The 11,103-nt window shown below is 43.5% G+C and overlaps 1 protein-coding gene across 1 annotated transcript in view; it reads left to right on the top strand.

Moving 5' to 3' along the window:
- T265_02573 (hypothetical protein) overlaps positions 1-11,103 on the top strand; it is a gene marked incomplete at both ends in the record, with an annotated part of 81,445 nt that overhangs the window by 32,461 nt on the left and 37,881 nt on the right. The window contains 5 exons of the mRNA XM_009166852.1: positions 1,523-1,810; positions 3,725-4,106; positions 7,560-7,768; positions 7,909-8,091; positions 8,574-8,768. Of these exons, the coding sequence (XP_009165116.1) occupies positions 1,523-1,810; positions 3,725-4,106; positions 7,560-7,768; positions 7,909-8,091; positions 8,574-8,768 (1,257 nt within the window). The remainder of the gene's footprint in view (positions 1-1,522; positions 1,811-3,724; positions 4,107-7,559; positions 7,769-7,908; positions 8,092-8,573; positions 8,769-11,103) is intronic.

The raw sequence follows: 11,103 nt of genomic DNA, 5'->3' as shown, positions 1-11,103 counted from the left end.
GCTCGGCTGCAGGGGGTTGGCCTAACCCGAGGGCGCAGGGAATAAGGCATTACTGTCTCATTCCTGATGCGGCTGCGCACAGCAGGTGCCTTTTGAGCAGCACCGGGCTCTTTGGTTTTAAAAGTATTTCGACCGTATCGGATAATGCGCCGGCGGTCACGGTCAACCGTTGGGCGATCGGAGTGTGCGGTTTTTGGGGCCGACCTTTTCTAACCCGTCCTTCCTCGGGGGAAGGCAGCATCGCTGCTTCCATAAATATAGACATGCTGCTCGCCTGGGGGAAACACCTTACTGCCTTCACACTCCTGTCGCAGAGGACAGCACGACTTTACCCCCAGACCGCCTCGTACCACGATTACTCGTAGTGGGGTTCTCGCTGCTCCCCTTTGGCCTTCCTGGCATGGTTGTACCTTGTGGAACGAAGTTCCAGCCAGTGTAGCCCGCGGGATCATTGCAGCACTCAAGGTGGCAGCTTTAGGTCGAGTTTCCCGGATTCCCCTGTGTGCCAGCCAGAATCAGCACAACACGGAATCCTCAAACAACATGTAGAAGAAATTAGATAACATCTTCAGCAGCCATCACAATGGAAAACTGAATTTTTCATGTATTAACTAACCTCCTGTTGAGTTGACTTGACTTAGAAATGGGATGTGTCATGAAATGTGAAGAACTTCTTTGGTCCTATGAAACCAGATGCAAAAAATCATTTCGGATAATTTTGATTGATGACTGGCGTAACATTAAAAACGCAACTTATCGAGCCTCTCGAACAATGAAGTCAGCGGCACAGAGATACAAATAAACTAGGATGTCATTTTTCCATACTCTTATTCATCATGGACAAAATAAACCAATACTGGTTACCAGCTTCTCCGTGTTACAAAAAGCTACGAATGCCAAAAACGTGAGAATCAGTTGAGCCTGCCGTGGAAATCAAATTGATATGCCAATGAGCGTAGCTGTCGAGCTACGAAGTCTGTTAAATGCACAGTAAAACCAAGCGACCTGTCGCCAATTTAGGTCATGTGCTTGATGGTCATAATGTGAAGCTAGACTGTCGGAATGGCAACCTATCCTGGTTTAAACGGTATTACAAGGATTAGTACCGAGCGTGCTCACAAATAATCAGGATTAGAAATCCCCAGTCTCGTATCTGGCGCTTGTAAACATGAGAATTGCCATCAAACCACAAACTATCGGGACAACGAGTTACGAATTTAGAAAGGTGACGGGATAACTCCTGGAGGCATCGCCAACTACTGGGCAATAGAGGAAAGGGGTTGCGACCCAAAAAGCCCGGGAACCAATATCTTAATTAAATCTAATTGAGCAATTGCACTGCTTGGGCTGAAATCGCATCAATGCCCCCAAATCGATTCTTTTAATTTTATAGCGATATTAGTAAACATCAACCCCGAGGACCACTTGAAATTTTAAATTTTGGTTGGCTTCGCACGTGTTAAAATAGTTTAGGGTTCAGATACTTTACAGATATACTTTACAATTGTTTTTCCTTTTTTAGGTCATGCATCTGTACAACCTCACAGTCAAAGACACAGCCGTTATCCAGTGCAACGCATCGAACGCATTTGGTTACGATTTTGTTAATGCTTACCTGAATGTGATGCGTGAGCCCCCTTACTTCATCAAACCACCCCAGGCGGAGCAACGCGTTGTAGACGGACATGAGGTTATCATACACTGCCAAACGTTTTCTGCCCCCAAAGCCCTGATTTCCTGGACGAAGGATGGACGTCCTATCAGCGGTGGTCGATATCGAAGCCTTATCACTGGGGATCTGAAAATCTCGGTAGAGTTCCTCCACTGGTTTCGCTACGTTTATGCCTGATGGGATTTTGCACGCACTTATCAAAGCAAGCTTCACGCACAGAAATCTGCTTACAGAAATCTAGGCATTGAAACTCATCCTGTATGTATGAATGCCCTTCGGTGACAGCTAGCAACACAAACTATTGCGATGCATGAAACCAAGTCCTAAATGGATCGCCTTCCACACATATATTGCATAGCAAGACTAAGTATCACCGTAATTTCTCTTGATAACTTCTATATTTGGCGTGCAATATACCCAAGTTTCGGAAACAATAAATATCAAAGACGGGAACCGTCATGACATCCACACAGACAAAATCGGTTTCTGTCGAAATGGTTTATGGTGCCTTCTCGGACTGCAAAATAAGCGACCTGTAGTAGTGTGTGATATGCATATACGCCTTACATGTGTTCTTGCATTGGATCAAGCCTGACTACCTCTAGCTATTGCAACCCGGTAGTATAAGTTGAGATTTGAAGAGGACAACCAGCAGTTCAGGCTGATAGTCTTGACATTGACCTGACGGGAAACTTGCGACACATTAGCCAACCAAGTAGCTAGAATAATCAATCTTACGACTCCTAAACCAAGTCTCTGTGTGCACGGTGTCATTCAAACGCTGAATCAAAGCGCATCGAAAGCGGTTCTAGACAAAAAGGTTGGGTAAATCAGTTCCAACTTGTCACAACTGGAAAGCATCAGTTTTTGGCCTTATATTTTCAAGGTAGTTTTCCATTTTTCTGCACACGCGTCATTTTTCCGGATAGCACTCTAGAAATTAACCAGACTACCTTCTCACAGCACTCGTCAGTTGTCGCCATTCCGCTTACTGCAGTTGGAAAAATTGTTAAATACGTTGTTGAACGTATAACATTGTTTCGCTGAAGCTTCGAAATGAATAGATGTTCTGAAAATGGAAAATCCGTAAGTCACAAACGCTTCACGCAGCAAAAAAAATTCGTGCAGCAGAACCAGCTGTCTTAGGCAGCTGACTTAGGCACACAGGGAATGTCCGCCAATGCTGACAATATGGTTTCAGCCACCTCTGCGTAAAAAGCCGAGGGAGCGCACCTCGAACTCTTGCGATAACTTGTGTAACACAGAAGTGTGATCTGTTATATGAATATCGCATATCCCACACACCTCAGACGCAGAGCAAGTACATGCATGTCGTACAATTCGGCCTTTAATGTAGCTGACGAACAGAACAATATCTATTGCAGACTTCCAACAACAGATAGCTTTGGATTTTTGCAACTCAACAATTCCGAAGAAAGGTACGACATGCATGTACTCATGTCTGACGATCAGCCATGAGGAATTTCCTCCAGTTCGAAATTATCGATAATATAAGACAATTTCTAGTCACGATGGTACAAAGTACAGTGAAAAGCCATAAATGTTCGATGAACCTTATGGCCTTCAGGTTAACTTACTCACAGAACAGAAATGGTCGATCCCAGATAAGTGGCCTGCTACGCGTCTCCTACACACCTGGACTGACTGAAGCAAAATGACGAAGTTATGGAAATTAACCAACAGAAATCTTGGATTTGAAGAGTTCTTCGGTCAGGAACAGCCAACAAGTTGAAGTTTAATTACCTTTCCATGCAGCTTGTGAAGTTTGAAATTCAATAAAATTTGACTTCGGAGTCCTAGTATTAAAAACTCAACCAAGTTTATGTTCAGTAGAACAACAGTGTGCGTCCTCTGTATGTTGTTGATCTCCTGGATGGTTAGATAAGTGTTTTTTGTGAACACTGAGCATTTTCGAAGGAGCTTACTCCTTCTAGTAGCTTTTAGAGCAAAATTCGAATAGACCCAACGATTTCAAAAGTTGAACAGGCCGAATTGACTTTTCCCAATCCATTTTTTTGCATCTACCCAAAGTCGGTCGCCATCACCGATTCCGGTGTTTATGAATGTACGGCAACAAATCCCTTTGGCAGTCGCAAGGCCTCTGGTCGTCTGCTAGTCCGACGTCGAACAAGCATTGTATTGGCACCCATAGATACACAAGTTTACGAAGACCAGGTGGTGAAATTCGTCTGCACTGCTGAAACCGACCCAATGGAACTGCAAAATCTGGAAATCACTTGGTACAAAGATGACAACTTGATTGAACCCAGTTTGACTCCTCGGATTCAACAGATTTGGTTTGATTACTCGCTGGTTCTGAGTGGAGCCCAACCCAGAGATACGGGGCAATATCGCTGTAATGCCAGCAATGGCTTAGACTATGCTGTAGCATCCGCGTCTCTTCTGGTCCAAGGTGAGCACGCTAGTTTCAAACTAAATTTCAACACAAAGTGTGGAATTTTATCACGCACTAACCTGCGCATGCCAACTGGTTACCTAGATATCGTCCACTTTACTTCCTTGAACAGGTAGGCTCTACAAATTTCCGGCACCATTTTACCAATCAGAGCCGACGACTTTTTTCTCCAGAAAACAACTGATAGGCATGCTGTTTTACGTCTGTATTCGTGGAGCCAAGTCAGGCTTCGTGCACCACCAGATGGTAAATCTTTGACGCTCTCAGTACAACGGAGGTAAAACGGGGGTGATAAACTGAATAACTTTAATGGGAATTCAAAAAATAGTTGATTTTCGGAACAAGTCGTATTTTAGAATCATACACGTAAATGTAGTGATGTACAGGCGTACCCGCCAGGTGAGACACTGGAACTTACTAATCAGTAGTCCGTGTAGAATTTTATTCAAACCTAAAGCGCGGGTTGGATGTTTAAATAGACTTCGGTAGATCGGCATACGCAAGTTGAGGAGCACTCAGATTTTAGAAGCCGATCTGGGTGAGAGTCGGCCCCACTCGACCCTGCACTGACGATGCAACCTCAAGTGGTAATGAAACGTTTACAATGCAGCTGCCAAACTCGGCAAATAGAACCAAGGTTACGGGATATAATCGAACCTAATCATTAGAAAGGGGGCTTCTTAATATGCATCTTGTTAGCAATAACGCTGTGAGAATTGACGTGTCGAGAACGGTAACCAGTACCACAAACAGGACAGAAGGGAAACTTTCACTACTTCAGTGAATTTAAGGAAAGAGGTCGTAATTAAGACTGGCTGTTAAAGGCAGCAAGAGATTTCTGGAGCTGAGAAATGGTCTCCGTTATTGGCACTCAATAACGAAGTCATTTTCATTTTCGCAACTATTCAGAGAAGGGGCAGTAAAAGACTTTTGATGCAAATGAACAAGTAAGGAGACAGATTAATCATTTAAGAAGCTGGAAACAGACAGACATTACGGCCGTTGTAGAAAGCAGAGTGCGCCGGACCAATGAGGTAATCGCCCGAAATACTAATGGAACCATGGTCAGGCCCACTGTCAAAAGAAAGCTTTGGTAAATAACCTTGATTGCAGCATCCGAAGGTATCTATCTACTGGAGAAACAGTAGCTATGCAAATATTTCCGTCTTTCACTCAAGGGACAGAATATCGCCTCGTCAAACGTAGAGCCGAACGTCCATACGCAAACCGGAAGCTATCATCGAAATTCATTTTGTTTACGGTATTCTTGGGTAGCTGAAAAGTGCGTGCAATCCGGCAAAAGTTAAGGGAATGGTTTTTTAGAATGAAGTTTTGGCCTGCACTATCTACGCAACCAACTTGGGGAAGTATATGTTTAACAAGCCAGCAAACATGTAGAAAACGACCGGGGCTAGCACGTCAGAACCGCAACCGTTATCAGGGTTTAAGCTGTGCTGGTTCTCTGTGGATATCATCCGGAGAATCACTATCGACCAAAAAGAAGAAGGTTTCTGGAGACGGCCTAAGAAGAGATGAGCTGGGAACTCCATATTTAGTTCCTCAACGTGAGTGATCGTACAACTAGAGGGTTGATTAATCCCAAGCCACGTTTCGCGGTTACTTTCGGTTTTTAAGGCGGTTTGATTAACCAATCTCGAGTGTGACGCGTCTACTATCAGCCTTTCTTCATCCTGTGAACTCGTTCTATTCTGTTCCAGTGAGTTGCTCTAGGTTGGTCAAGAAATGGCTGACATTGCCAATCAAAAAAGACCATAATGACCATCACAGATTGGAAAAATACTTTCGGTAGTCTCTGAGTTGCTTGCAGTACGGTGAGACTTGGGTGAACAACCAAAAACTAGTCCGCACAGGTCAGCTTCTTAGCCGATTGTCCTCTCCTTCGAATCAAATTTCAAGGACAGCTTGACCATCTCAGCTGCAACAAAATTTAGCCTTCGGTGGTATGAAAGAACAGTTTGATACAATAGGTAAGCAATTTTTCGAACAAATCTGATATGTGAGTCGTTTATTTAAACTTCATCGATTTGCCTGTCAAAATGTGTCACGTTTCACAAACCAAGCCAAATCTAAAACAAAGTATCGAAACTGCTGAGGTCGCCCTCTCTTAAACACAAGGAGAGCTAAAAAGGAAAATCAAACTGACGGACAGCAAACCACCAAGTAGTTAAATTTCTACCCTCGGAGATTCAAGATAGACTTTAGCCAAGAAATTGGATTGAAATTTTGATAACAGACGTGGTATGCGTTGAACGATCAGATGCTCCATGAATATATTGTTGGAGTCATGCAAAGCTCTTGTGGATTCGCATCAAGTCTAACCGATATAGGTGACGGTACCATCACCTTCGCCGCGATAGTTTTTGAAGTGATCTCTTCTAAATTCACCACATTTTTCTAGATTTTCTGTCTTTAGAGCATGACAGCACTAATGTTCTAAATCTCCGGGGAAACACAACTGAAAGCTCGTCAAACGCCCCAACCAAGTCATATTGCTTTGTATATCGTTGCTTGGATAAGCCTTCTGCTAACGTTCGGACAGCGCAACAGTCTGGTCCGCGAAATATCTCGGTACCAATCACTTAACCATGGCATCGAGCCTTTTAAACTGATTTCTCATTGACTATCCGAAGTTCACAAAGGTGCATTTCGTGGGAGAGCGTAAAAAGCCTTCAATGCGTGCAGCCGTTATATACAGTTGACCTTGAATCTTGGAGATATTGGGAAAGTCTAAGCCCAACTGAGGAAGAAAAGATGGTTCCGCTATAACTGTGAACCACAAATAGAAAGTACTACTACTTTCAAAGACCTTGCCAAGAAAAATGTCCAGAGTTTGCAGTTTACAACCGCCAGACCTTGAGAATAGAGCACAAAACCAATAGGCAGCCCACAGCTTCCAGCCCCCGGTTAGTGGCTTCATAAGTGTAATACAGTTTTAGGGACAGTGGTCCAAACTAATACCTGTCGAATCCCACTCCGAATTCTACTTGAATTAGTTGTCTCGTTGTCCGTATTGGCCAGGTTGCGAGTTTTCTAGTGCGAATGTTTCCCTTTTTGTTGTGGGTGATTGTGAAATTTTTAGAATTCACATTCACATCGCTGTCATTCTAACGGTCCTCCTCCTGCCCTGGCACAATTGTTCCGATGAGCCGATACCTAAGCACTGGACTCGAGTTTTGCAACCATCAGAGCTCATCGACAGTGATGTCGAGTTCAAACCCTGGCACCACCACGGGTTTGCACTGCTCTTGAGCTCTACAAACCGCGAAACCCGAGTTCATTGCTTCCTCTCACCCGGCTTTTATGGACCCCCAAGCTTGCAGTAAGGGTTTACGAACTTCATTATAGTAGGTTATGACCAATTAAATTGGATTTTGTAGGTAATGATTCAGTGAGATCATCTCAAAAAAAAATGTATCTTGTGTTACCTAGGTCGACCGGAGAAAGCTATTCGTGTCGAAGTCAACTGTGCGGAGTTTATCAAGGATGAACTGGCTCTTGTCTCCTGGTATCCCGGCTCTGACAATTATGCGCCCATTATGGAATATATTGTCGAATATTCCACGCAATATGAACGCGACACTTGGTATCCAGCTGAAATTTTCAACTATACCGGCTTGGTGCAAAGTACTTCGATCAAAGTGCGTCTCCCTGTATCAGCACTCTGTACCATTGACACTTTGCTACGTCTGACGTAGTTTTTCTCACAATTCTCATATGCCACTCCCAACCAGGTGAAAGTAACGAAATCAGTATGATATTTTGTATGTGTATGTTGCAGGTGGTTCTCCGACCAGCTATCCTCTATCAGTTTCGAATTCGCACACGCAATCGCGTCGGTGTCTCCCTACCCAGTGTGGCAACAAGCACAGCCTGCGGAATTCCAGCTCGAGTCCCAGCAACCAATCCATCTGAGCTCTATGTCTATGGCTCGTTACGTAACAACCTGATCATAAAATGGACGGTGGGTATTCCCTTTGTATGAGGAATGCAGTCTTCAAATTTATGTTTGCACGCTTTACATTCCACCTAACAAATTGGTACTTTTCATTTCATGATTCATCTTTAGTTACCATTAAGCTAACTGGTTAAGGTTCTTCACTGATACAAAAACATTCAACACTCTGACTGTTCTGAAACGTTTGGAATTTTCGCGTTTGTTTTTGTCTCGCTGATGACTCAGAGAGATTGTGCAATTTCGCTCCGTGAATTCGTCCTGTAAACAGGGTCAACCTATCTTGATAGGCCGAGAAGCATGGCATGCCTAGGTGAAGGGCATTCAAGCCACTGATCTCTCACTACCAAACGACAGTGTTTCAATGCGCCACGCTTGTAAATAGAATAAAGAATCCAGTAAACAGATCGAAATTCAACAGACTAATTCAACGTATTGATATTACAACTAATTCCCTATACATCCCCCATGATTTTTCTCTTATCCTGCAGACTATGCCCTACATCGAACACTACGGAAGCAACTTGGGCTACATTTTGAAAGTAACCTGTCTGAACTGTGATATCATCCCACGTACTGCCGTGAACAATACTGTCATCGGTGACTGGCGAACAGACAGTATCACTATGACCTCCTTCTTAGTTGGCACGAAGGTGTATGAAATTGAAACGTATAAACAGTTCAAGGTGGGTTTTCAAATAACATGGCCTTCTTTCCAACTCTGCGGTTAGTCACAGCTGGCTAAAACCTACGCATATTGTGGCTACATGTGGTTCCATTCTTGTCGCACCCATTTTATCAGTTTTGGTTACAACTGCCGTTGACTCTCTTAAGAGAACTTAGTGCACAATGGAGAATAAATGGCGTGGACTGAAAATCTCAATATCTTAGGAAACAATAAGCCAGATGCAAAAGTTTACAACGGCCCAATGCATAGGATAGTCAGTCAACTTCCACTTCAGACTTACTGCGGATAGATACGATCTCATATTGTCTGGGTACAGACTTGTGCGTCATACCGGGTAGCATCCTTATTAAATGTGATCTGCGGTCAATGGAAAGTGGGATTACGTCAACTTACCTGAACCGATGTTTCCCCTTGAGAATGCTTGAATTGGTTGGTATCAACCGGTTATCACAGTCTCCTTGCCTATGAAGGGGACAATTTGGGTATTTGAAACCAGGATCGTCATTACTATCTGTATTCAAGATGCATTTTGTGACCCGCCAGGTGGCTTCGTGAGCTTAGGGTTCTTCCCGGAGCAACAAAATACAGTTCGTGGACTCGACAACTGACAGTAGCAACTTTTAGTGTGTGCGCTCGTTAATTTGCCAACAGAAACTAATTCTCCTAGTAAGAGTGAAGGTTTGCACACGGACCTTCAAAAGTAGGCATTGTGGTCCTATTTGGACACAACAGAAAAACCATGAGTCGCTATTTAGCTTAATTCGAACCATAGCTGTGTCGAGTGTCTGAAGTCAATTCGAACTGGGCAATGGATGTTTGCGCGTGCTCGGTGAACCACAGTATTCAGCTGTAGACCTAAGAGAATAGGACCAGCGGGCAGACACGCAAAAGCTGATCGCTCACCACTATTTGGCCAAAACGTGATGATACAACAATGAGGACAAGTGGAAAAATACTACAGTACTCAAGCACATAACTACTGGGGCGGAAGGAGAGAATGCTCCTTCTCAGAGTAATAACATCGATCGATCGTACAAGCAAACGACTAGACTTATATCGTTGATTAAGGCAACCGGAGAACCTCGCTGCTGTGCATATTGGGCTTGAATCTTCGACCATACTAAAATAAAACACTGAATAATACGAGAAATAGCGTTTTGGAGAAGTCCCCAATTTTTCATCTTCTTAACACAGCTGCCTGTTTTTTTTAATGACCCCTATCAGCTGGTGTTTCAGATTCCTCGAGGTGAGAATTAACGTTCCGAACTATTTGAGGGCACTTTCTCGAGCCCTTTAGCGAACTTCGTCAACTTTATCAGTGTTAACGCATCATTATTATGTTCCAGAACCTAGATACTTTGGTCGTTGCTTTAAGGATTCATACCTTGGTTGTTTCAAAGTTAGTTACTGCAGCAAACAGCACTGCTTCTTAAAAAGTGAACAAGTAAGTCAAAATCAATTCTCAAAACCTCATCTTTTTTCTGCGGGTGGCTCTTAAGCAGACTGGATGCCATCTCACTTGATTTCTCGTTAACACCAGTGAAACGTGCACATGCTCTATTGTTCCCGCCTCTGTATCCAACACAAGATAACTGTTTCGTTTTCTTGCTGACATTCTGCAAGATAGCATCAGTCCAGCTCATTCCGTCCAGTGGACTTATTGTCATGTTCCTTCGCATTACAGCTTGGAGATTGACGACGTCTATGTGTAAACTGATGCACCATTCTTGAACAAAAGTCTGTGTTATACAAGCTTCCATAGGTCACGGGCTTAGCGTTGTAGCATAAAAAAATCAAACCCAGCTTGAGCACCGATATTTGCAGCGCGATCTTTGGTTCTCAAACAGCATCTGGTTATTTAATTTTCGAAGTCAGCGCTCATAAATAACGGTCATAATCCAATGTATATTGAATTCGTATGTCCCCGATGTGAACCATACGTAAGTATTTTAAGGCGACCGGTTTGTTGGCTCATACTGTTTATCAAAAGCGAGGGGTTTTCACCCGTCGTTCGGCAACACAAAGCCAGTAATGCGTTTTTCTGGAGATTTCCATCGTTACATGGAGCGGAGTTTGAAAGTTCCTTGCAATAAACATGTTTCACTCACGCTGGAAATACTGCTGGGTGGATTGAACGCCATCAATGACATCCCAAACATTAATGGTGGCTGTAAAAGCTTAGATAACTCCTGAACTAATTAGAATAGGGTTAAGGTTGTGCAGCTCCAGAGATAGGATTAGCAATTTCCGTTAAAGTCTCTTCATTCTATACACCAGACAGTCCTCGTGGCTTTTCCCTTGGAGTGTTGTTCATTAGTGAATTCATCAGTCAT

The sequence above is a fragment of the Opisthorchis viverrini genome (genome assembly GCF_000715545.1).
Source record: "Opisthorchis viverrini unplaced genomic scaffold opera_v5_31, whole genome shotgun sequence".
Lineage (NCBI taxonomy): Eukaryota > Metazoa > Platyhelminthes > Trematoda > Opisthorchiida > Opisthorchiidae > Opisthorchis > Opisthorchis viverrini.
This window is presented reverse-complemented; position numbering and strand designations above follow the sequence as displayed.